A 27,494-nucleotide genomic window follows, 5' to 3' on the forward strand; every position below is an offset into this window, starting at 1 on the left:
ACTTGGCTTCATTAACCTTGAGATTTGTAGGCAACCAGGCACGCTCGCTACCCAAAGAATACACTTCAGTATTGGTCTGAACAAACATATCATTTCGAAATTGCTTTGATACCAAGCCATAATTTGCAACGTTCGTGTTTGATATCAAGTCTCTCCCTGCTGATCAGATGAGTGAGACTAAGTGAGATAGTGTGCTGAGCTTTTAAAACCATTTATGAACAGCCAAGGCCAGATGGTTCTGGGATTATGAATTATTTTCCCAGCTGCACCATTATGAAAAATCCCAAGAGTTTAGGGAGCTGGTATATAGGAGGAGCATTACTGGAAGCAAAGTTTCTGTAAGGATGGGGAGCACTCCTGAGTGATGGAAGTGGCTGTGACAAGGATACCACTGAAAATGCCATGTCCAATTTGCAATGTCTTCAGCTGAAGCAAATGTCTTCAACTGAACTACTGCACACCGATCCATTGCTAGATTATAACTGCAACTAATAGAATTGGATCATGCATTTCCTGTGCAACTTTTTTTCTAGGCAGTTTTTTTTTTTCATTCTTGCAAGCAAAAGAGAGCACACAGGTTTGTTACTGTCCACTACAGTCACCTGTCATTTTGGTGAATCAGTGTAAGAGGGTCACATAGGATGGATTTCTTCTTGCACTGAATCTGCAAGCCCACAGTGATTTGCAATGTAGACCAAGAAAGAAGAATAAAAGAAAGAGGCTGAAAAATATTTCTTTCTGTGAAAAGGACTTCTGCTGCTCTGGGCACCACAAAGCATGTGTCCACTGGCTTGTCTGGGGACTTCAGAAGACTTGATGCTGGTAGAATTAGATATATGACAGTTACTTCACACCTCTTTGTCTTTTAATGTTGGCCATCTCCTCATTCCCACCTCCAGGAATGGAGAATTCATCTCCTAGTGTGGGGAAGGCAGCCAGTGTTCCTGACTCCTACAGTGCATTCCCCAGGCTGCCCCGCTTCCCCCAGCGCTCGGCAGTGGGTGGCTTCCTGATGGGGTAGAGTGTGGGACGTTTGTGGTTACTTGTGTTGCACATATTTGGCAAATATGCTCCACTGTCTCCCCCTTCTCCTTGCATTTTCTTTTAAGGATGTCTCATGTTGCATCTCTTTGTTCAGGTTTGACCGTCAGTCATTAATGTAGTTGACTGGAGGCTTTCACTGGTTTCACAGGAGTTGTAAGAAAGTGCACTCGAGTGATTGCATGCAAGAGCTTCCCCTTAGGTTGGTAACACTTTGAGTGACAGACCTGTCAGCCGTTCTTACTGAGCTTTTGTCTTTCTTTCCTAGTGGGTGGGAAATCCCACCCAGCTATCCCAGGGTTCTGTCTTTTTTCCACTCTACAGTTTATATTCCCTTTTCATCTTCTGAGGAAATGCATGTCACATTTTCTGAGGTCTCATTCTCACCCACTTCAGGCAGTGCTGAAAGCAAACAGCTTGTTACCCTTCAGCCTGTTACTTCTGTGATGCACCAGGGTGCTTTCTGCATACAAGGAGCTACAGATGGAGCACAGCAGCCTCTGCTCACCAGAAAAGAGAAGTGAGCAGAGTCTTTCTCTGCCCACCACTGTCTCATACATAGTCACTGTGCTCCTTCTGCAACAGTTCCCTGGTTTGTGAAACCAGACTGAAGCAAGTGAGAGAGAGAGCATTTTTTATGTCCAAGAAGTTGATTCAATCTTGTGGAGGGCAAGGAAACAGCTCAGTGCATACTTTTTCATGGGGACATTACCCTTTGGGCCTCAGATAACTTTATTCTTGCCCTGTGGTGATCACGACAAGTAGCCAGCGTTTCTTCATTGATAGCTTGAGAGAAGTGATTCCCAGTAAAGAGTCACTGACGGATGTTTTACAGTGAGTGTTTTTTGATATATCTGTGTTCACCCCTTCAATGGGAATTGGACTGTTAAAGCAATCCTTGACTTTCACCGATACCATTGATTCCGGAACCTGTCGCCTCTGTGTGTTGTTGGCATGTATCAAAGCATGTGAAAGGGTTTAGAAATGCTGAGCATCTGGATGACTGTCGTGGAGATGGCGTAGTGCTCTAGGAATGTAAAGTGGCCAGGAATCTACATGCTGTGTGATGTTAAGACCCATAGGGCCAAAAAAGAAAGACTGGAATGGAAACCATTGTGAGCTCTCATGAACACAAAAGATAGTGAAATTGTTGCTATAGGCATAAGTGTACTGAGCTCCTGATCCTGTTGGGAGGGTGTGAGGGCGGAGAAGGAGCATGTTTAGCCCTGGCATGTGATTGGATTCATTGCATGAACCTTTCCCGTGCCTCCATTGCCTATGTAGGTTCAGGTGAGTCCATTCTGCATCAGCACAATCAGACTGAACCACTATGGCCACTTTTGAATCCTTATGCAGCAGGGGAGTGGGCTGTTACAGCCATTACATGCTCACCCCTGATAACTGGGATTTGTACCTTACTTTGCATCTTTAAAAGTCTTCCTGCAGAGAGACAGGATTCTGAACAGGACAGAGAGTTGTCTGTGCTGAGAGAGTTGGTACTGAATGGTTTACACTATGCTGTGTAATCACAGTTCTTTCTGAGTCTGAATGCATACTGCTGGAGGTACTCTGGTTGACAGCTCTCACGTTTAGACATTTGTGTTAGATATTGCATGGGACTTGGAAAGGAGTGAGCATTAAGATCAGAAAGAAGAGGGATGTTTTCTTGAAGTAATGCTACCTTTTCAATGTGGAGTTTCCACCGAGTTTATTTGTGCATATGTTGATCAACTTTAGCTTTGTCTAGGACTTTGTGTTTGGTGGAGCAATCCTTTTTCTGCCACATGGTACACTACCCTCTGCATTCTCAGAACCTGCTGATTCTTACCAGAAACACTGTGACGCTTTTTCACGAAAAGGTTGCTATGCTGGGACCACGTCCTACAAATTAGATGCAGTGGAGGCAGGCCATCGGAACGGTAAGTGTTCAGTTGCATTGCAGCTGGATTCCTGCATCTTACCAAAAGTCTTGGAATACATCAGGCAATGCCTGCCCTGCTGTGAATCAGCCACTCTGTAGAAGAGGCAAGGATTCTCGAGAGAATCACGTGAGCAAATATCCGCTGGAAAAAATAGTCAATAGTGTGAGCATGTGATATTATTGCTGCGGAGAAGATCATAAGATGATTCACCCTGTTCTTCATGGCCCTGGTCTAACTTCCATCAAACCATATAAAAGGACTGTTGTCAATGTCAGTGAGGTTTGGCCAGCTCTGTTACAAGTATCTAGGACCATGTTGGCAGCAAGCTTTTAGATTAAATGTTTGGGCAAGTAAAAGGCCACACTGCCTGTTCCTGCCATGTCAGGCTCTCATGTGTGCTATCTGTCCCTTGCAGCACAAGCTCATACTTTCTGCCTTCCAGATTCCATGGCAAAAGAACTAATTCTTTTTAAATGAAAACCATATCATAAAGGGCTGGATCTGTCATGCAGCTGAATAAACCACAGCTTTCCACACTGTTATTCACCATAGGCGTTTGTGTGTTCTCACTCGCTGTTGTTGACTTCTTGGCTGTTTGATGAGTAGATAACCATATAAAATATCTGGTTACTTCATTATTGGAGAGTGACATAAACTTGGTTATAAAACCAAGAGTCCAGTAGTCATGGCTCCCTTTAAATGTTGTCTCTTCTGACAATAAAAAACCAAAACAAAACAATAGCTCAGCACCCATCCTGAACACCCCTGTTCTAGATAACATTATGTACATAATGACCATCTTTAATTACTTCAAATGCTTTAAGTAGGGTCATCTCCCCCTCTTCATCGCAGCTCCCCAAAGTACCTCCTGACAGCTTGTGAAATAGTCGAGTTACATTTAAGCAACTGTGTTTGCATGTTTGAAAAGCACAAGGTGAAAAAGCCTGTTTTCGATTAAGCCAACAGTCTTAGTGACCGTTGTTTTTGTAAGAAGGTTACGCAAGCTGTTTTCATTGCCGCCTTCCCAGCTCAGCTCACCTCAGCGTGTCTCCCCAGCATTTGTTAGTTTGCCCTCCATCCAAGCCTCACTTGGACTCCCTTCTGACCCCTCTGGCTGTCTCTGCCTCTCTTTGGTTGCTTTGCAGATGCATCACCTTCCTAGGTCACTCTCTTAAACTTACGGTCTTCATTTTGCACTGCAGCTCCTATTATAATTCCAGCTCTAATGAGTAACCCCATTTCACTTCTGCCTCTGTTATGCCTTTATTCTTAACTGGTTGGAAACCTCATAACTTGCAAGATATCAGCATTTTATATTGAAATGTTAAACATGTTGAACCAGTTCAGAAATAGGCATCTTTCCAGTGATGCAGCTTCAATTTCAAATGTTAATAAAAATTCCTAACATTGAACTCGATTTGGGACTGGACGGCCCACAGGCTTGATTATGTGATATACTGTCTCCCAATTCTAAGTTGCTGGTTCAAATCCAGCCCAAGTTAGTAGCTGCTGAGAACTGTTGACGTACGTTCTCTGCTTAGTGACCTATATTGATTTGAGTTTAATGGCCATGTGTAATGTTCTGAGCTGTCAGCCACGCACCCTGTATAACCTCCTCCATACCAGCATCTTCCTTTGTGGTTGAGATTGGATGGACTATACAGACAGGACTCCCTTCTCAACCATTCATGGAGACCCGATAGGAAGTGGGAAGGGGGAGGAATTTTGTCCTTCAGTTATGTCCTTTATATGGATAAACAGATGGCATTTGTGCCCCCAGTGTGTCTAAATAGCAGGCTTTCCATGAGGCACTGTCATCCTGCCCACACTGAAATGCCAGAGTGCATAAATTACAGCTCCCCTTCTCCCTTCCCTCTCACACTATGCAAGGATGATGTCCAGTCTGCCCTCCCTTTGCATTTATATTTCTCCAGTGAGGTTTAGAAAGAAATCTTGTGCTTAATACTGGCTCTGCAGTTAATGCTAGATTACCTCTGGATGAGTCATGGCAAGCTGGGTCACCGGGAATCACTTCTCTCGTATGCTCTTTTGAGAAGGTCAGTAGTGACCTACCGTGCTGTGACATGCAACTCCTGGTACTGCGTATAGCTCTTAGCAATTCACTGTTGCTTTGCAGAAACAGAGCCTTTTAGAGAACATCTGCAGGCTGAGAGCCTCCTGTTATAAACACAGGTAGAGAAAACATGCTTTCCAGCAAACAAAGATCAGCCAAGAATGTAAAAAACTTTAGTGGCCCCACTGAGCTTTTCACTTGGAGCAAGAGATATCACTGCCTTCTCCTGTTCCCCTCTGTACTGGGGACATTGCTGTAGCAGGCCCTTTGCTCAATTCTTTGAGTCCATGTTGGTCTGCAGGGCAAGTGGCCCCAAGGAGCTCTTCCTTTTTAATGTCTTGCTGCGCTTACACAGTTGCAGCACTTTGTGAGTTGATTCTTCAGGAAGACTCTCCCTTGGATTTCGCTGTCTGTAGAGGTGAGAGACAGACCACTGTCCTCATTTCCTTCTTGGTAGCTGGACAGCCTCACTGTCCTTTGGAGAAATGGTGACTTTGAGGTTAGTGCCCATTGTGTGGGGAGCAATCAATCGTGTGTCATGCAGAAGTTTAATAGGCAGCTGGGGTGACAGCCAGGTCACCTTGGGTAGTGTTGCTAGTCCTGAGTGTCACTCATTTCTAAAGTGAACCAGCGTTTGACTCACCCTCAATTATTTGCAGACAAATGGAATGGTTTGGCTTTCACAGGGAGGCTATGGAGAAGCTCTCATTAACAGCCAGCTGAAGTGCTTATTTGAAACAGAGGGACTGCAGAAGCTCATGGTGTTTCCACTTCTGGGAGTGGTTTTTTCAGGCTTCCCTTCTTCATAATTCTTTCTTTCACTTGCTACCCTCTTTCTGCCTTTTTCTGAAGAAAAGCTCTTCTTTTACTGCTGAGGGTATTTTCTGTTAAACTTGCCTCTTGCTCCTACTTCGTAATCTCTCCCCACCAGAGGGGGAGTTCATGATAATAATCCTGAGGATTTCTCAAGTGGTCTGTTACCAGCCACAAAGTTGCAACTGTTGAAAAAATTTAAAGCATCTCCTAAATCAGTTTCCCCAGCCCTTGGCGTTGTAACTCAGATTTGGGGCTTTTAATAGGAAACCTACTGAGAGTCATAGTGGTTCTGATGAATATTTGTATACATGACCTTAAGAACTTGGAGGTGCAATGCACAGTGCATTGGAGGCAGTAGGAGGCTTTCCACAGGCTTTGGTGCGCTTTGGCTCAGGCTATTAAAGAATAACAGGAAACACTGGAAAACACACCAAGGGTAAACAGAGCAGTTTAGTTACATTAACTGTCTAGAGGAGAAGCTCCACTAATGACCGAAACAAACAAAGCAAGTGCATTTATTTAGCATTGCTGTGGGAAAACAAATGGCTGTTAATTGCATTTAGCTAAAAAGGGTTACACAAGAAATTGGCCGGCTCAGGCCCAGAGTGTAATTCTGGCATCCTGACCCAGTTCTGATCGCTGCATAGACTCTGACGGAGAATAGTGTCCTGGAAAGGAGCACAGACTTCAAAGAGGCCAGGGCTTTGAGAGACTTCATACTATTTTTTTATTCATAGCAATGCTACTTTAAAGTGTCATTCTACAAAAAACAGCATCAAAAAGATCTGTTGTTGCTGCCTCCCTGTTACTCCTGATAAAATTTGCTTTGCTGTGATTATGTTAACAGTCAGAACTCAAACTGGTCAGTCAGCTTGTTTCTGGATTCACATATGATAAGCAACAATAAATATGCTGCAGGTCCCCTTCGGTGACGCCTTAGTGTCTTTGACTGATAACCAATGCATTATTTATATTAGAAAAGAAGGTGGAGTGAGAAGCCAGAGTCCCATTGTACTTACTCCGAATAAACATAGAAGGAAGGGAGTTTAAGGGCTGACAGTCTAAGCTGTTCTTGCTGGCCTTTGTGGAAGCTCATTGTGTTCAGGAGGAGACTGTGATGAACCGAAGGCTGAAATTTACCCTGTGCTTAGAATGGAGCTAGTGACTGCGGTAGTAACAGCACAAAGGGAAATCGAGTCCTGCTCCTCTGTAATGGCTCTGCTGGCTTTGCTGTGTAAAGGGTAACATGCAGCATGTGTTTGTTGCTCCTGATAAAACGGACAGTTATGACTCGGAGAGCACAGAGGGCAGTGGTATTGCAGGGTAACGTGGTGCCATTTTGACATTCCTACTTCTAATCTAAGAGCCATTCTTATCAGCTCTTTTTTTCAAGATCTGTTCATGTAAGAATAGAACTCCTTCCCATGGCAGAATATTTCAAGAGACTGATTATCTGCTTCTAATTCCATGTGAACTTCTGAATAGCAGGTAAGATTAGATGATCACAAAGGAAATGCAAAGTACTGAATCAGCGCTTGCAGTGCTGTTTAGTACAAATCCATAATGCTAATGCTCTGTCTGATTTATTTCTGTTAAAAGGAGGGGGACTAGTCATTAGTGAAAAGAATCAGCATGGCATTACATTTACTATGTGTTTAGGAAAAACTGATCCCTTTGATGTAGCTGGAGACCCTTGAACTTCAGAAAAGAATGTGTTAGCATGCTAGGGTATGCCTTAGTCCTGCGGGTCATTTAATCCTTTCCTCAAGTGAGTCATTGTAAGGTAAAGTAGATGCTGGGAAAAGTTCTGTACTGCCAATTAAAACAGGCTCCAAAGGTGTTGCTGGTTTCGTTCTACCAGAAACTCATCACAGAGGCCAGTAGAGGTTGCCTATGTACCTTGGGGCCAGATCCCAAGCTAATATAAACTGGCATGGTTCTTTTGACTTAGCAGAGCTCCTTTGCTTTATACCAGTAGCTCAGGCTCAATTCCTTTATGCTTACAACTTTTTAAAGAATTTCTATTAAGAAATCGGGAATGATTCAGAAAGGTGTCGATTTACACACATGTAAGAATTGAATGACTTTCAGAAGAAGCCTGTAAATAACTCTGAGATGTGAGTTCTCACTCAGTCTTTATAGAAAATACATTCTATCTGCCTCGAACACCTCTGCAAAATCAAAGCTGAGTAATGAATGTTAGCCTCAGCATTTCTCCTAGGCAGACATCTTTCATGAGGTCAGGTTTAAAATAAAGTTAAGGACAGGAATGTTCTAATTAGTAACTGTTGCTCTAGTTTGCCAACAAAAAAATCCCACTTTCAACAAATTTAACAAAGAATAAATGAAGCTAATCAGAAAGCTAAGGCATTAATCTTAGTTAAGGAACTCTGGACCAAACCCTAGTCTTCTGTGGAAGAGATAAAATCAGGGAGCCTAAAACACTTTGGAAAGTCAGGAAGATGGTTTGTTTTCACCTTTTTCAAGTGGAACAGCTGAGGTGCCGACCAGGAGGCCATTCAGGAAGCTGCCAGAATGGGAGTGCTGCCAAGTCCCATCCCACAGAAGCCCTGACAGAGTAGAAACCTGAAGGACCCAACTTTGAGTCTCAGCGCTGTGGTAGTCACAAGGCAGGCAAGCTGACAGAAACCTTGGAAACCTGCCTCGTTTCCATTAGAAAAATTAACACGATTGCTGCATGCCCACAAGCCTTCTAAACTGGCATTTTTGGGCAGGCAAACTTTCATCTGGAAGATTTCCAGCAAGCTTACATGCCTTGCTTCATGGTACTTAGCTCTTCCTTTCCGGACTTTTACGAATACGAACTTTAGATGGGCTTATTTGCATTGGAGGAATACTACTGCTGGAACTTTCTTCCTAGCATGTGAAGAGTTTTCTCTGTGTGTAGAAACAACATGGGTAAAATATTTGGAGTGAAATCCAGGCTACATTGAAGTCAATGGCAAAACTCCCATTCACTTTAGTGGAGCAGGAATTTCACTTTTTACTGTTTTGAAGTTAGAGTTACTAATAGACTGTTAAATTATTCCTGCATGCATCAAACAAAATGTGCTTGATGTTAATGTTTCTGCTGTGTTCAAAACCCACAAAGGTTTAAAAACAAGAATAACTATGAACTTCTGAGTCTAAAAATTATGTTAAATGTAGTTTTGCTAGAAATAATAATGTCCCTGGAGATAAACCTAAAATAATAGACTCCACCATATAATCTTCACTTTAAGCTAAAAATAGCATAGATGGCGGTTTAATCTAAGCCATAATTATCAAACTGCTGAAGCCGGTTTTGGTTCATTGCAACTAGAAATGTATGTCGTGTTTAGGCTTTGAACAGTTGAGTCCCAAAACTGGAGAGAAGCAAAGCCAAGAGCATAGTCAGAAAGCAAACAGGAGCCTCTGATTTGTAGAGAAATAGCATGGATTAAAGGGTCCAACACCATATTTAAAGGGACTGCTCCTGGCTTGCTCAGCCCAGACAGCTGGAGACCTAGTGATTTCATACTGATCTGTGTTTTCAGCCCCAAAATGGTGACTTATTTTTCTAGAAAGTGACACTGGCCATACGAGGCACCTTTTGTCTGAAAGCCATTTTCCATTTCATGTTGGAATCAAAGGAAGAATGTTAACCTTTCAAAATGTTATTATTCCGTACGATTTAAAAAAATTATTTTAATGATCATTTCAAAGTAGGATGGAAAACCCTGAACTCACTTTTGCTGCCAGGCAGCATGGTATGATGGGCTGAGTGTAGGACTACCAGTCAGGACTTCTGACATTTCACTGATGTAGCAGGTGAACTTGGTCACATCATTTATCCCTTCTTTGCCACCATGAGGGCTGTTCACAAAGGCTTACCTCCAGCCAAGGAGCCTCACCTTCCTATAGTGGGAACAGTGATTTACTCTGAACAGTGATTTACTGGAGCAGCCCTATGGTAGAGACTCCACTAATGATAGAAGGGTCCTGAGTGGGAAGTTGGATGGAGGTTAAAGTAATACTTTTCTATTTCTGAATACTTTTTGAAATCCTCACTGAATGTATTTGAGTTCCTCCATGTTCCTCCATTACACTACACAATCTGCTGTTTGTTTAGATGGTTTCTTTTGCTGAGTAGGTCACATTCTGTTCTTGCTGAGACTGGCATGGGGCAGTCTTGCTGCTTGTTTGGACAGTGCTTGTAGAAATCGGGGCCTGATCCTCCTATCTGAGCATTGCTGTTATAGAGTCATAGACTAATTTAAGTTGGAAAGGCCACTGGAGGTTATCTGATCCAACCCACCGCTCAAAGAAGGATCAGCTTCAAAGTTAGATGAGAGAGAGATTGTACAATACCACAAATTTAGAGAAATGTTTTTCCTAACAGTGGAGTTATTCCAAATTCACACTGACACAACAAGAAAATTGGCCCATCTCTAGTATTAATTTGTTGACCATTCTTTCAGTATGATTATAGGGACCATATCCACTAGATTAGTGAAAGCAATCCAAAATTTTCAATAAATACTACCTTTGACAGTCTAGCAGATATCCTCCAGCTGTGCTACATCACTTGTCCAGGTTCACTTCTCATGAACCCTCAAATAGTTACATTTCCTGGTAGGAAAGTCCATAGGAAGCACATTTAAAAGTTTCAAGCAGACAAATACTAAAACCTTCGGGAAATTAAGGTGATGGATAAATTCAAGGAACCTATATTTATTCATTACACAGGTGCCCAGAGCAGTAGGTGAATGATTCTGTGTTATTTGTACAGCCTGTTTTCGACTTAATTGCTAAGAGTGTCATTAGTAAGTCCAATGGGAAATGAGAAACCCACATCATAACTTGATAGGTTTTTTGTCTTGTTTTGTTTTAATCAAACAGCATGGGAATGAGCCATGATGATGATCATCAACCCTGCGCAGGGAGGTCTCATATTATGTCTGGAGAATGGGTGAAGGGCAGGAACCCAAGTGACCTTTCCTGGTCTTCATGCAGCCGCGATGACCTTGAAAACTTCCTAAAGTAAGGATTATGCTGATTATCAAAAATCCTATCAGGCAAGAATCCAATGTGTTATTTGAAAGTGAAAGTCTTAACAACTTTCCTTAAAAAAAAAGTGTGTGCATGTCTCATTAGGGTGTGCAAGTTTGAATCTGTCTCTATACAGTAGCCCCTTTGAAACTGAGGTTTGCAGAGAGGCGGAAAAATTATATGCAGTTGTTAAGGTACTGATAGATTCTTAAAAACAATCCCAGATCACCTTCATTTTACAAAAAATGTCCTTCATGTTTGCGATGACAGAAATCTGTGTGTAGGTGGCCTGAAAAAGTCTTCTCCGTTGAAGGATGCTGCCAGCTTTGTGCTGTGGCTTTTACTGTCATTATTATTATTAAATAGCTTTTATTTTATGGAAACTTTATTTTGCCTGGAGGTAATTCTGATGTGTTTTCTCACCCCTCAGTGAGTGTTGGTCTTAAACAGTTCACTATAAACTTCTTTCCCACTGCATCCATATTTCAGTTCATCATGTTCAACAGTTCAGGAAGGATTTCTGTCCTGCTGCTTGTTAAGCCTCATGTACTATAGCAAGCACTGGAATTGTCTGAACTCTCTAATTGCGGTCTTAGACCTACAGTGCAGTTCTCTGATGAACAGTGTCTGGCACAGTGGCCAGTGCTTTTGTTGCTAGAAATGGGTTCAGCATGGAAAATTCTCCACTCTGGGGATTAGAGGTGGGAGAGAAAGGAAAATAATGAAAGAAAATGGGAAATCTACTATTACATTAAAGGCATGAGGTTGAAAAAGAAGTTGCGTCTGAACTCACTGATCACTGGTCCCTGACAGAGGGGAGATATCAAAGTGATATTCCAATTTGTAAAAGATTGTTGTGAAAGCAAAGGGAAAAATCTTTCCTTTATGTCTGTGATGGAAAAGAAAAGAAGTCAGGGGCTTAAAACTCAGCTAGGGGGATTCGAGTGAGACATGATAGAAGACTTTCTAGCTGTCATTGTAAGGTTCATGAAGCTTTGGACTAGATAGCCTGAGGGCAGAATTGAGTCTCCATCAGATTTTTAGGCATAGTTTAGACAAATGTTTAGCTCAGAATAATGTGAATATAGTCAATTCTGCCTCAAGGCCTGGGGCCAGGGATGAGTTCCCAAGGACCTTTCTATCCATAGTTTTCAACTATTTAGAAGGCTTCCAGATATATACTGGGAAAAATCACCACTGTTTCACATGAGGTCATTGATTCCCTGTTAAAAAGAGGACAACAGCTTCTCTACAGCAGCAATCTAGCACTCCAGTTCAAATGTGCTTTCCCTTAAAGGCATATTTAATTCTTACACTCCACAGGTCCAAGGTCAGCACCTGTTTGCTGGTAACAGACCCCCGAAGCCAATACGCAGTGCGGCTCCCTCACAAGCTGCCTGGAATGCACTACAGTGCCGATGAACAGTGCCAGATACTTTTTGGGACCAATGCTACGTTCTGTAAGAATATGGAGGTAAGAGCTCATGGGGTGTACCTGGAAGCAAGGTGGGAAGTGGAAATAAAGCCGTCAAACATTGGGGAAGAAAAGTAGTCTGTACTTTTTGGAACTACTTAATGGGATTTTCAGCATGTTCTGCACTGCTGATACAAAATCAGTAGTCAAACTCCCATTGACCTTCATTTCAACAGCATGTACTTCTGCAGTCCTCCCCCCTTGCCCGCATTGGTCTTGTTAATCTCCTAGAGCAGACCCAGAAAAACTTTTGTTTGTACTTGGTCTTAATTTAGGGAAAGTTCCCTGTTGACACTGTTTTGCTGAAATACTCAGTAGAGATTGTTTTGCTGGACATTCAGCTGAGATGAAAGTCTCTTCTCACAAGAGTGCTTGCCTACTTCCACAGACTCAGCTTAGATGACTGTCTGGATCTTTCAGTAGACCTCACCTTCAGACCGTTACAATGTTCTTAGGAGCTGACTCTAACTCTATGCTAAGGAAATATTAATGACTGCTTGTTTGATGAGGCCATTTAGAGATTTGTGCAGAATGAGGCCCCTTCCTGTGTATTTTCTAAGCAACATGATGTTTAGTCAGGATCTGGGTGCAACATGGCTTATATCACGTTTGGTTGGCAAAATGGAAACACTGATTTTTGGTATCTCTAGAAGTAGGTTGTATTTGAGATGAGACTGTCTGACTTGTCGTCTGGAATTTAGACAGCTGAACTTTTCCTAAGGTCTTGCACATAATTAGATGTCTTCATTCTGACCAGAGCTTGTCTGCATCCCACTTTAGATAGGGACTGGAGAAATGCTTACCTCCAGTGTGGCCTTGGAGATATCCAGAAGAAAGTCATGAAGCAGTGTGTCCTGTCACCGTCACCAGCTGGCAGCATTCTGTCCTGTGTAGACAGGCATGAAGCAGCCAGGTTTCTTGCTGTCATTAACTAGCCATTTGTATTTTTTAGTGGTCCCTTATTCCCATTCTGAACAATCCTGGTATTTTAAATCAGTATTAACAAAGAAAATAATAATCAGTGATAACTGAGGTTTCTAAGTGCCAAATTACTAAAATTGTTGAACACATGCAAGTCCTGGGAACATGCTCTTAGTTTCACATTTGCTGTTATATTTATTTTGGATTTGGAAACTAGCTAATATAAAACAATAAGAAAAGAATCTGTGTAGGTAGTATTTTCCAGCTCCATCAAGAAAATGCAGACCACCATGACTACTGTACTGGAAGCAAAGTATTAGAATATAGGTCTGTAAAGAAAAGCCCAGATCTACCCAGTATGATTCAAGTTCTTCCACTTGTGTGGGTGTCACCCAGCTTGACTGCTGTTGGAATAGATATTTGCGATTTCCCTTGTTGCGGTAAAAAACATTCTGTTTCTGGATAGTCCAGTGCCTAATGAGAATGTCAGCCTACTGGTAGGTGGTCAGCATTTCTCATGCAGAAATTGCATGTCCAGTCTGGAATTGCTTTAGGGACAAGTTGCTTGCCAGAATAACAAGCCAACAGGCACTTCTTCTCTGTAAGATACAGACAGCAGGTGTTTGTGTCTCCCAAGATTTTTCACCAATCTTATTGTTTGACATCTTTAGAACACAATGAAAACTGTGCTTTTTTCCTCCATCAGTCCTTTAGTATCTCCCAAAGAAAAGCATATTTTGTAAGGACTTTTAGTACTTTCTAATGAAAAGCCTTGTAGAACTTCAGCAGATTAAAAACAATTTGCAATCCCTTATTTAGAAGTATTTTTCTGTTACAGATAGGCGTTACGCGTTAGCATTCACACTGTGAAGCTTTGGATCAATTATGTCACTTGCCGTTAATTTAAGTAAATATTTGCATCCTGTTATGCTACTCTGAATTGGCATTTGAAGGTAGTGAAAGGAAATTCTTTAGAAGAAATGATCAGCTTTAATTTTTAAACCTTCAAAGTTTGTGTTCTTTTCACCTTTGTGTTTCTCATGCTTCATCTGCAGAATGCTTGTATCGTAAGTCTCAAAGCTGTCTACAAAAATATGAACCCAAAAAAAAATTGGCACTAGTCATTGGCATTAGCTGTAGCAATTACTGGCAAATATAGCTGTCTCCTCTTTTAGCCAATGGTAATGTGGTATTTTTAATTCAATAAGTATTAAAAAAATCCAAATGTAAAAGTAATAAACATTTGACAGTAAATATTTGTTACAAAAAGGAAATAAACTTCAGGAAATGAGCCTCCTCAATCTTTTTATGATTACATGTGTCTACTGTCTATTTTCTTATTTAATAAAAAAGTTACAATATAACATTTCATTGGAGATAGTTGAACTACATAATTATATCAGGCAAACTAGAGGACCTATATTCAAAAATGCCATACAATCTGGTTGTAGAGCAAATTTCAGAGATCAGACTAATCCAAAATTTCAACATTTTTGAGAAACTGCAGACACTTTCTGTGCAGTAAGCTCTTTCCCTTAAAGGCATCAAGGTCCAAATTTTTAAAGGAATGTTATCTCCTTTGCCTTCACAGAAAGTCAGGTGCCTAAATGCTTGGCAGTGTCTGGACCTCAGACACTGGTCCAACTAGATAGTTAATCCATGAATATTCAACCTCATCAGGATATTTCAGATTGCATCTCCAAAATTCTTCCTCCATGTTTGTTTTTAATGATAACTCTGATGCCCTAGTACGAAATAGTAGCCCTCAGAATTATAAGTTTGCCAAACCAGCTATCCTGCAGCTGTTTTGCTCCAAATTTACAGAACAAAAATGAAAACATATGAGGTAGGCTCAGCTTTACATAAACTATACCTCTTGATGTTCTTTTTTAATTTGCTTGGACACTGTGTCTACATTTTAATATACTAAAATTTAAAAAAATGAACTAATTAACAGCATGAGTGTATGATAATCAGCTTAATCATAGCCTATTGTTGTAATCTATGACCTCCAAGATATATAATTTAGGATCTGGTTCTGTAACACCAATGTTAGGTAAGATTTACTAGTGCATGCCACCTGTTTAAGTAGCTGTGGAATCAGGCTTTTAGGCTGGATGTTTGTTAGGCAGGGAACAATCAATTTCTATTTATTTGAAAAGCACCGCTTCTATTATAATACTGTGTTAATACTAAATAGCAAGATTACCTGCTTATTACCTTACTTACCTTTGAGGGAATGTAAGTCCATTTTGGTGCGTGCTCTGCTCATAATTTTATTGGTTTGAGATACATCCAGGTGGCCCGTTTTGAATTAACTTTAACCTGAGTATTAGATGGGTGAGTCCGTGCTCATCATCAGGAAAGTAAATCTTTTCATGGCTCCATGGAAGAATTAGTTTTGATCTGAGGAACTGAATAAGAAATGAGAAGTTGGGCAGTTCTCAAGTGAGATGATTTCACATAGGATAATGAATATCTCAAGACCCTTCAGTAGTTCCCCCTTCACATCCAAGTTACATAGTTTTCTCTGGTAATGTGCAAAGGGATCAAAAGTGCTTTCACATGGTGCTCTCTGTTAATCTTTCCCTTTGCAAACGTTAGGCATTGTCTAATCAATGAGAACGCTTATCTAGCAGGACATACAAACGTGCTTCTACCATACCAGACATGCTGCCTGTTTTCAGGTGGGAGGCTGTACAGTCGTGCCCCTTGCAGTGCTAGAAGAGCTTTTGGCCCACCTAAGAGTTTTCACAGTGATCTTTATTTTGAGGGAGATGTTGCTTTTAGCAGAAATTAAATAGGTGACCGTGTCATTCTCAAGCTCTGAGCAAAATCATGATACGAGTTGCGGCAAAAACTAAACAGCGAGGCAGCTTTGACACTGCATAGTGCATTATCAGTGTAGCTCAAACACAGAGATCTTTTGGGATTCTGGTTGCTAAATGTTGACTTGAGTCCAGGGCTAACATGCTAGGTTGTGCAAATTACAGGAAATTCAACCTGTCTGACCTCTGTTCTTCAGATCCACGCTGCACTGTGAATCAAGTATTGTGACTGACTTTGACCCCTACACAAGAGGAAGCAAAAAGCTTCAACCCCACTCAAGCGATGAAGGCTTCTGCAGAGAGCAGACTTTAACTCTTTGCTGTCCCCTTTTTTTAGCAGTGCTGTCTGTGAGAGGAATAGCACAGATGGTTTATGCTGAACCTCTCACAGGGCAGAGATGGTGTTTCTCCACCAGAAATGCGTAAAAACGCATTGTTCGTAACCTCACATGAAAATAAGCTGTGTGTTTAATCAGAACACTGGGTTTATTTTTCAGACTGGCATGCCTACGAACAGAGGCTTTTGCACTGAAATTATATTTATGGAAAAAATGTGATTTCTATCTCTTGTATCCAGTGTTTGGCTTTTTGTTTTATATGCTTTTTGGCTTATTTATTATTAACACATTTTTGCGGCTTTTTACATAACCATTATCTTTCAGTATTATTTTGAGTCAAAACCGTGCTTAGGCTAAAATGGCATGTGGAAAGAGATTAGCATTGCTACAAAGAGATTTTTTTCTGAAAAAGGGACACTGTCAACTCAGATGTAACTGGGAATGCGAATTTTGACATGACACTGGTTTTAGAAAAATTAAAACAGCTAGAATTAGCTCTACTGTTTTTTCTTAAGTTCAAGTTGGTTTTTAACAAATATAGGTATCTCCCAGTATCTACAAGCTATGGAGCAGCAGCACAGAACAAGAGGGCAAAGTTGATTGTAAGCCAAAGGAGACTGCATAGATTTCTGGGCTAAAATGGAAAAGGAGAGGAACCAAAAAACAAAGTAAAGGAAGAGCAACAACTGTAATAATCAAGTGGATTTTACGTATCCCTTCACTTTTCATATTTGATGGTATGGTGGTGAATATAATTAAGCAATTGTGGGTGTCTCTGTGGTCTTGATCTTGCAAAGAGACTGGCGGAGTGGACTCTTGGACTCCATGCATGGGAATCAATGGGCCTCTGTCTCTTTTTTCTTTGCAGGGTCATTTGCAAGATCCAGATGATGATAGTAAGCCCTATTATTTAGTAATGTATAGAATATTTACAAGAACATGGTAATTAGATTTAGAGCTGATTTATCCTGAAAATAATAGGTTGCATTGTCATTTTCTGTACAACCAGGGACTTTGTCTACATAATTTTCCATTACACACTTTAGCTTCTGTGTAAATACAATAATAATAATAAATCTCGAAGACGATGGGTTTGGTTTTCTTGAGGCTTGCAGGATAGAAGCCTGGCAATTCTAAAATGAAATGAGAATTTTCTTTTTTAGAAGTAAAGGTAACACTTGACTTAATTGCCATACGATATTTTATAGTTTTCCTAATGTAGGTTGTTAAAATTCAGACTATTTTCACGTTGCCTGTTTCATATGAATCCGAAGTGTCCTATTTCACTGCTTCTGTGTGTTGCAAAAAAAACTTTTTCTTTTTATTTTCAGTGGAAATACTTTTTGTTTAAAAGAGAGAAAGAAAGAGAGAGAAGCAGAGTTCCTGCCTGGGCAGCACAGCCCAGTTTACAATTATTGGAATGCTTCAGAAATTTTTGTACGTGTTTCAGTTTGGAAGATGGTCAAAACACATTCTGGTGCAGTGGTTTAAAGAAAAATAAAAAGAGAGAGGGGAACCAAAATAAAATTATAAAAATACAATGTGGAAATTTAAGAATATAAAAATAATAAACTCTTAAAAATAATACAGAGTGCCTATTAAGAATGAAGCACTTGAGCTTGGCAATCCTACATTTCTTATTAAGACACAAGGGGAGGGAGAAAGAATTAGTGTAGCCTTGTGATGTGGCATCTACAGCTGAAGTTTGAACTTAACGAAATTAGCCAAAATACGATTGAGTATCAGCCTGAAAATAGTGTATAACAAGCTTGAAGGGCATTCAGACCTCTCCCACTGGCCTTCTGGGAACTTCTCATCTGCAAAACACTTCAAGAGAAAACTCCCATAATCTTCACAACCACATCTGAACAGTGTGTGTACATATCTATATTTATTTTACTGTCCCTTTCTTCTCTTTTCCCATAGCCAAGAAACATGATCCGTGATTTAATTCTTTTAATTTCCCAGTTTTTTGTTTGTTTTTTTTTAATGAACAACACTGCCCAGTGTTTAAAAAATCATTACTTTTCGTATCCTACAATCAGGTGTTAAGGCCTGAGGAGTTCACTGGGAGTTATTGAGTGAACGTGACTCTCAGTGAAGACAATACGAGATGGATGTTGCAAAGTGCAAGGTCAGAATTTTAGGCTCTAAGTTGCAAACACAACATTAGATGGGAGTGATCAAGTTGATTATGAAACTTGCCTGAAGCTCTTGCCCTACCTTCATCATGGGCAGGTATCTTCTCCTGAGCTAGATTACAGCATAATACTGTGAACTCATAAGGCTTTTCTTGGTAGGGTACGTCTAGTATGTACCTCAGAGCCATCATTTAACACATGGCATGTACAATACGATGCTAATATAGCTGCTGTGGTTGTGACATAGTTGATTAGCTATGACTCTTTTAAGCATACTGAGGTAGAAATCGGTAATAAGTCAAAGTACAAAATTTCTAACTTTTAATTCAAAGGAGTGGCTCTGTTCCAGTGCCTTGTACCACATGTCTCTACTTCTTCCAGGTTTGACCACGTAAAGATACTTCCATGATTTCTTCACCAATGTAACATGTACAGTTGCGTTCTCTCATTTAAGATGCTGAAAATTGGGCTCAGCAAAGCTGAAGAGCACATACAGTGAGAAAGAATTGTGTGTTGGTAGGAAAGTGGATAAAAGTTATCTTTTTCTACTTGGATTTCTATGTGTCTATGAATCATAGACCCACAGGAGCTAGTTTCATGAATGCCCTAAAGCCACCGAAAAGATTAGTATTTAGCACAGGCTGCTTTGCCATAAAATTAGTTTGTGGTCACATTAATTCTAGCTTTCCAGTCTCTTTCTTTTGACTATTACTTTAATTCCAGGTACCTGAAAAAATGAAATAGAACTGTTGCTTTGCGAAGAAATACTTTAGGCAGTGGAGAAGGCATTTAGTTTGCCTTGAGAGCACCAGAAATTGCTAAAACTAGAGACAGTGTTTTTCTGTTTCATTGTTTGCTTCCCAATGTACAGTTGAAAAAAAAAGTGTTTCTACTCGCTTGTGCCTTCTCTGGCAGTATGGGAGTCTTCCACTGCTTGTCTGGCAGGATCCATTCTTGTGTATTGAACCACTTGTGACCAGGTTCATTACTAGCCTTTCACATTTGCATTTCTGTGCAGTGTCCTTGCCATTGCTGCTTTTGTCAGTTTTTCTTTCATCCTGGTGCATGTTCAGGAGGTTCAATCATGGCCTAAATGTTCAAATGAAGTAATGGGTTTGAATGTGTCCATTTCTTAGCATCTGTTTTTGAGTCTTAGGGAAGCTGCATGGTTTTCCAGAAGCCCTGAGCTTCTACCGGCTTTGAAAGGTTGCCCTCCTTGAAGCATTTCCAGTCAGACATCCCAAACCACTCTTCACTTCTCAAAATACTGGTATCTTGTATCTCCCCCAGACTGCAACAATTTTCAGATATGGCATTGCACATTTCCACTATAAAAGTAATTAACTCCAGTTTAACTTCCTCACAGGAAAGGGTGAAGAGCTTGCAGTAGGCCAAACCCCTCTCAAAAGAAGAATTTTTACGTTTCTCTGTCTCTTACCATCTATCCTGCAGAGCCATTCATAGAGCCCTAGGAGCAGTTTTACTATGATTCTATGATGGCACACTTGGCAAAAGATCCCTGCTGCATCCGCTCTAGAGAGGTCAGGGCTCATCTTCCTGTCTGTAAGTCTGTTTTGGGCAGCTCTTGAATAGCCTGGATTTGCTTTTGCTAACATTGTCAAAACGTGAGAGCTCTGGATTTTTCTAATCCTTCAGCTTTCATCTGCTGTTAGAAAGCTATTTGACTGAAGCTTATAACCAGTTAATTTCATTCAGACCTTAGACATCCAAATCTGTCTGTGGTGAGCAGTATGTCATGGTAAGTTATTGTTTTGGAAGCTGATGCGTATTTTGTCTTTCTCCCTGAAAGACGAAGGGGAAACATTCTTATGTTTTAACTGTAGATCAGAAGAGCTCTTGGTGTCACTCCATATATATATATAAGGGTACATTTCATATGGGATCCATGTGTTGGTAGTTGGAGTAATGCATATCACACCATCTAGCTCAGAGAACCAAACCCAGCGTGACATCCTTCATGTTTGCTGGGTTCAGTTTGTTTTGTTTTCTCTGATACAGAACATTAACAAATGTCGGAAATTACGATGTTGAATTTTTTGTACTGTTCTACAAGGAAAAGAGTAGCACCGGAAAGCAGTTAACTCTCAAGGACCATTTCCTTAAGAGTTCTTTAACTGTCAAGGGCCATTTCCTCAAGAGTTAAAATGCTCTTGTTGATTTTATACACTTGTGTCTGATGTTGGTGACTTTCCACTCACACAAGTTTTGATGAAGAGGCCATTCATGGGTTAATGGAGTTACATTGATGAAAAAATCAAAGATAAAGGAGAATCAACTCTAAATGTGTTTGTTGACTCCAAGCAGGCAGGTTATTGGTGCTACTCATCTAAAAAGCATAACATCCACATGTGTTTCTCTATATTCTGAAGAAACAAGGTGATCACCAGGTAGTGAAAACAGGGAAATGTTTTTTAAGAAACCTTTTCTAGTTGCATCTAAGAAGATTATATTATTGTTTTTTATAATACAGGCTGAAATGCTTTCTATCCAACAGTAAGGAGATCCATTCTACTTTGTCATTAATGAATAAAATTACACATTCCAAATTTGTGGGATTGTTGCCCAGTTTTGTTAAGATGAGTAGTGGATATCAACCATTGCCTGAATATTCTAGGATAGTCCTTGTGATTCTTTATTAAGCCTTCCCTTGACTTTTGGATCATGTCTGTCATTTGGACAGATAGACAGTTACTTCCACTATTGGACCTCTCACTTGTTCCTTGGAATATCAGCTCCAGAGAAAGGTCAGCAGCTGGCCACTGATACATGTATCCAAGCCTCACAGTTATCTTGTCTGGAGCAGCACATGGCTCCTTTTCAAAAGCTCCTTCCAATTTTACACAATTCTGATTTTGAGCACTTTTCATCTAGTTTTCAACAGCAAGAAGCTCCACTTAATAGCAGCGGCAAACAACAGTGCTCGCTTCCCTTGTGATGCATTGTAGATTATCATTTGTTTATGCACCCAAAATTAAAGACAGTGACAGTGTAGAAATTGGGGGCATTGTTTTTCTCACCTTGTTGTATAAAGAATTCTTCCTCAGAAGCATGCTGTGAGGCTTTCACTGTGTATACACAGTGTTTTGAACAGGAAAGAGTGTGTAAATTGTGTGTTTATTGTACTTAATAGGTGTTAATTAGGATTCTGTTTATAAGCATGTTTTCTCTCACGGTTAGCTATATGCCAAGCCAAAACCTTGGCAAAATAAGAGATCTGATACTTCGTTGAAAGCCAGCCTATTTATAAGCGTGCCTGCGTGTTATGTGGTCTTTTGCTCCTCTTCCTTGAGGATGTTTACTCTTTCTAAGGCCTTCTTCATAATCCACTCATGTTGACAGCAAAATTGGTTTCATGGTGGTTTAATTCTGCTGCTAGAAATAAGAGGTTCCTCTTTCCAGTGGGCAATAGGCAGCAGGAACAAATTCATTCTCAGGAGAAAGAAGTGTTTCTTTTTTTGGATGAATCCAAGGTGAGGGAGTGAATATGTAGGGGAGGAATTAGCTTCTGTAGAGTTGCTCCTGGTGGGAAGGATATCTTTATTCATTGGATTCTCTTTATGCTTTGGAGATTTGGAAGCTCCCCTTGTAGGTAACAGTCTGAGGCTTTGAGACAGAGGAGCACTGTGAGCCCTCTCTTCTCACTGAGACCATATGAGGCCATTGGACAGAATCACGCTGATTTTAGTAACAGTGGTGATGCAATAGCTAACCCAGAAACTAGCAGACTCTAGACTTACTGCCTGTGGGCAAAGAGCTGGCTGAATTAATTCTGGATTCTCCTCATTTCCAGCTGCAGCACTGAGTTAAAGAACCTAAAATAGATTACTTCCCTAGAGCTGCATGTGAGTGGTCGTAGCGCTTCACACGCTGTGAGTGTGTGCTGGCATACGTGTGGGATGGAGTTACATGTAAGGTAAACACTGTCTTTAGAAACAGTATGTCTTGTGAAAAAGTAGGAAAAGCTGTGAAAGGTGGGAAGGCCCACAGCCAGACATGTTCCTGGGAGTATCGCAGGAGTTCTTTCTGGTTTTACCCTGGAGTTTAGCCAGAGCAGGCAGCGTGAGCCTGTGGCTGTGACACTGAGGGGAGGACTGCAGAGCTCTGAGCAGCATTTTTGCTTGTCTCCCAGCAGACTTTGAGCAAGACATTTATTTCCTTTCTGTTCCTCATCTTCCCACCTATAACAGAGGGATAAAGCTTCCTTTATCTCCAAGCTCCCAGGAGTCTGTTTAGATTGCAAATTATTTGAGGAAAAGAAAACACCTGGCACAGTAAGTCCCCTTTCTCAAATAGATGCCATTATAATACCTGTAATCGGAAGCGTCGTTCACCTGCCGAGCAGATATCTCCTAGCTTGGGAGTTTCCGGACTGTGACCTCTCTCAGGATTGGTTTCTAACAGCTGTGCAGACAAGTTTTCCTGTCTTCTAGGTGTTTTTGAGAGTCTAAAATTTGCACCTTTATAAAAATTCCTGTTTTATTTTGATTTTTTAATTTTATTTTCTGTCTGTATAAATTCCATAAGGGTTCAGTTGAGCAAGCATTTCAATTTTAAAAAAAAAGGAAATTAAATTTTTTATTCAAATATTACTTTTCAACAACCATCTCGCTTTTTAAAATTTTATTTTGCTCTTGGAAATATTTCAAGCTGGGAGCTGATCCAAAGAGGACCTTTCCCCACAGACAGTTTCAACAAATCAGTATTTTTCCAGTGAAAAATATCTATCATTGGAAAATCCTAACTGGCACTTTTTGAATGCTGTAGGGAAGACTTTGCAGGCAGAGACCTGCCTTCTAAAAGCTGGTTGCTGAATTTACAATTAGCAGTAATACAGCTCTTTTGATGGCTTCTTCTATATCAGTGTAAGCTCTGAACTGCCACTCATATACAAGCAACTTCCTTTCAAGTCCTGCCATTTCTCACTTTGATATTTCTCCACAAAGCTGGCTATTTAACTATTAAAAAGTCAGTCACTGCAACTGTTAGCTGTAGGACTGTTTAATGGGGATTTTTGTTTGGGTTTGTATTGTAGCTGAGGAGGATATATGATCTCTTTTGAAATGAGCTATTAACATGGTAAAACATCTTGGGAACATACAATACCAAAGCTGATGGTTTAATCTTTGCTGGGGTATCTGAATGCTGTATTAACTACAGGGGACTGCACTAATGAGTGTTTGAGCTTTGTAGTGGTATGGCACTAGAACACAGAGCTGAAGCGCAGTTACCAGATTTTTCTGTAACTGTTTCCTGAAATATGCTTTGCATTTAGTGTTCGGAATCAAACACAGGGATACTATAAAAATCCTGTGTTTTCCATACCTCAAAGATGGGAAATATCAGAAAGGTTGGTGTTGCTAAGAGAGATTTTTCCTTTATTTATCTCCCTATAAATATATGTGTGTGTGCTTGTGTGTGTATACATGTATATATATGCACAAGCATGTACATATACACACACACACACACATGTATGTGAGTATTTGCACCCGCTGTATCCATAGGCTGGGCTCAGTTCTGTAGTTCTGCTGGTACAGACACACCTGTTTGAGGTTATCTGTGCCCATTGCTTCCCCCAGGCCACAGCTCATACCTGCGCATGTTAGCTGGCTTTATCACCTTCCATGTTCTTGTGGGCTATGGAGGAATTCTGGTTGGCAACCAAAATTATACAAAAAGCTGCTTAGTTTTTATGACTTTCTGTTCCTCCCCCCCCTTCCTCCTTCCAGTTTTACATCAAAGAGGACAATTTAACCCTGACTAATTTACATGCAGCTTACGATCCAGGGACTTGAAGCTGAAGCTTAACAAATACTGGACTTGCATAATGCACAGATATTTAGCAATGGTGCTCATCTGTGTCTAGAACAACTTCTTTAGTTGTTGTTAGCTGTAAATTCCATTACATCTTCAATGAGGATGTCTTTTTGACAGAAAGCAGAAGCAGAGGGTTTCCTTCTGGAACCACAGGGCAAAATTTCTGTCTGGGTCATTCAAGAGATCAGGCTGGAGGGTTTCTCATCACATTCTGCTCTGAAGCTTTGTGGTTATGTGTAAGAGAGGGGCTGTGGTTATGTGTAAGAATCCTAGAAAAGTGAAAATATGTGCTATCTCCACCCTTCATCTCTGAAGCTTCCCTTCATTTTACGTATCAGCATTCCCCAACCACAGCTGGAAAGGAGGCATTGCTGATAGTGCTTTCACAAGATCACTGTCCACAGTCATCATGGGAGAAGAGACAGTCCAGATTGTCAGTTAATTCCTGACCTTGGCTTAACAGTAACAACATTTATAAAGCATCAATACAATTATTTGTAATGGCAAAGAAACTCTTAGAGTCTATCATGTTCATAGACTGCATTTAATTGTGTCACGTAGCTACATGTAGCACGTCCTGCCGCTGTGGCTAGAACCTCCTATGATACCTTCCACTTAGGTCTGTGACATGCTTTTGACATATATTAACTGGTTTTGAATCCTTTTTAATCATTCATATGTCTAGTCTTAACATAAAGAATCATCACCTTTAGATCACAGCAAGTTAAACCAGGTGCAAGGGTGCTGTAGCTTTACAACTAGGGAAACAAGCATCCTCTCAGAGCTGTAAGTTTGGCATTTGGGGAAAAGCTTTTTCAGTTTAAACAGTTTATTGCCTAGATTAGTGTTCTTTCTGTAACACTTGTGGACAGTTAATTGATGTACTTTTTTATTTTGGTCCTCTCCAGGGAAGGCAGAGTTTTGAGAATCTGGGAGTTGCGGTGTGGAACAATTGATTTCCCAGTAAGCTCTGAAATATCTGGCTTGTCAATTCTTCTGCCTCAGTATACCTATCTGTAAAACAGTATGTGATGTCCTTATGGCTAATTGGTGCTTAAGTGCTTTCAGAGCTGTGGGTAAGCCACTAATTAGTCACAATCATTTAGTCAAAATTACTAAAGTCTGATATTTTCCCATTTTCCCATATGCTCTATTAGTTTGGGGGAAATGTCTTGAAAATTCATTGATTTAGGCTTCCCTAGTGTATTTGCTGTTGTTTGTTTGTTTGATGATGACTTTCTGTGTTGTGGTTAATACAGATGTTGCTGAATTGTGTTGTCTGCTTCTAGTTTTTGTGAATGTTCTTTTTGTTTAAATAGTGCAAAATCCTCTTTCCAGAAAGAAATGTAGAAATAAAACAGGATGCAGATACCGCTGTGATAACTATTTTGTTTCAGTATGTTCTACATCATCACTCTTGGTATTGGGATTTATCTCGTCTGCACCCTGTGCTGTACAAATCTATTTTATATAGATGTACCAACATGCATGTACACAAAACACACATGTACCCACAGTCTTTTACATTACATTGTGAAAGAACCATAAGGTTGAAGCATGTTGACTCAACTATTTAATGAGGTGCAATAAATCTTGACAAGACCAGCTGGCACTTGAGTCAGGCTTCTCATCTTTTTACCATTACATTGAAATGTGAACAATAGTGGAAAGAAATGTAACTCTTCTTTTTCTTTTTTTGGTACTCAGGTCTGTAGCACTGTATTGAAATCATCCACTTTCATGGAATGCAAAGCACGGTGGATGCTGTGGAAAATGTTAGCGGTGTAAAGGCCCCTTTTCCTGGTTCTTTTTCTCAAATTCTGAAAACGTTATTGATCTGACAGATCATGCAAGTGTGGTCAGCACTAATATCCCTGCAACACACATTGGCTAAGCAGAGCAGCAATGTTGAGTAATGATACCCAGAATGCGTTTCAAGTCTGGTAGTGAGATGTGCTGTACCTCTTGCTGTTCTTGCCCTCACATCTCACTTTTCACCTTCTCTAGCAGCTACTTCTCACCACCAAACCTTTACTAACTTTGCCCCTGCCTGTCACCAAGCTGCTCCTCTGCTGCATGGCACACCATGAAATCCTTTCCTCTTTCTCATTCCACCTTAAGATCTTCTTCTCCCAAGGGGCATTGCTGGCTGATTATAGCTACCACCAGAACCAGCAGGGCTGACCGTGTTTCATCATGCTTAGTTACTTGAGTATCTTTTTAAAAAATACAAGTAATTAAGCAGCTTGGACATCTAAGCACGCGGCATGGTTCCAAAGCACCCATCTTGGCCTCCCATATAGGATTCTTTTTTAATGGACCAGATTTATTCTTGTGAAAAGAAATCTGCTTAAATAATGCACTTCTTGTTTTGGATAGGTTTTGTTCCTGACAATGGCATCCATCAATCTCTTTTATGTTCTCAGCCCCACCACTTAATGCCAATCTATCCTTAAAAAATAATTGCTCCCAAACCAACTAGATGCCTCTGGATTCACTTGAGAAAGACTGCCTGAGCTTTGCAGTGTATCCCATAATGATAGCTGACATCTCCAAAAGTAATAACTGTACCTCGTTGCTTTGTGATTACAGCATTTGATGTGTGCTGGGCTCTGGTGCCTGGTGGAAGGAGATACATCCTGTAAAACAAAGTTGGACCCCCCTCTGGATGGCACTGAATGTGGCGCAGACAAGGTAATCAAAATGCTCAGTAGCAGTCGGTTTGTTTTTTCCAGCATTGTCTGTGGAATAATGTTTCCAAGATGTTCAGTATTTACCATAAACCCATATTTTTTACTGATTCTGTTACAGATACTGCTCAATTAACAGCTGGATTGGGTTAAGTCTTTCTGATTTTATGTTACGTGTATTTTAGTAGCCTCTGGAGACCTCAGTAGTCAAGTTCTTGTGGTCTAGGCATTCTACAAACACTGCAGGAAAACCCCATGCCTCACTCTGCTAAGCGCACAGACTGAATACCCTGCAAGTCATGTTAGGTAGTAGCTCACTCCTGTCATTTCTGTTCATTGCTGCCAGTGGTGTTTCATGAGTGAGGTGTTTTTTCAGTGTA

General features: G+C 40.6%; 1 protein-coding gene across 3 annotated transcripts in view; it reads left to right on the forward strand.

Moving 5' to 3' along the window:
• Window positions 1-27,494, forward strand: part of ADAMTS17 (ADAM metallopeptidase with thrombospondin type 1 motif 17) — a 201,402-nt gene that overhangs the window by 88,175 nt on the left and 85,733 nt on the right. For all 3 annotated transcript variants that reach the window (XM_072870584.1, XM_072870586.1, XM_072870587.1), the window contains exons 9-11: window positions 10,735-10,875; window positions 12,208-12,358; window positions 27,017-27,118. In XM_072870584.1, the coding sequence (XP_072726685.1) occupies window positions 10,735-10,875; window positions 12,208-12,358; window positions 27,017-27,118 (394 nt within the window). The remainder of the gene's footprint in view (window positions 1-10,734; window positions 10,876-12,207; window positions 12,359-27,016; window positions 27,119-27,494) is intronic.

This window comes from Ciconia boyciana, chromosome 8 (genome assembly GCF_034638445.1).
Source record: "Ciconia boyciana chromosome 8, ASM3463844v1, whole genome shotgun sequence".
NCBI lineage: Eukaryota > Metazoa > Chordata > Aves > Ciconiiformes > Ciconiidae > Ciconia > Ciconia boyciana.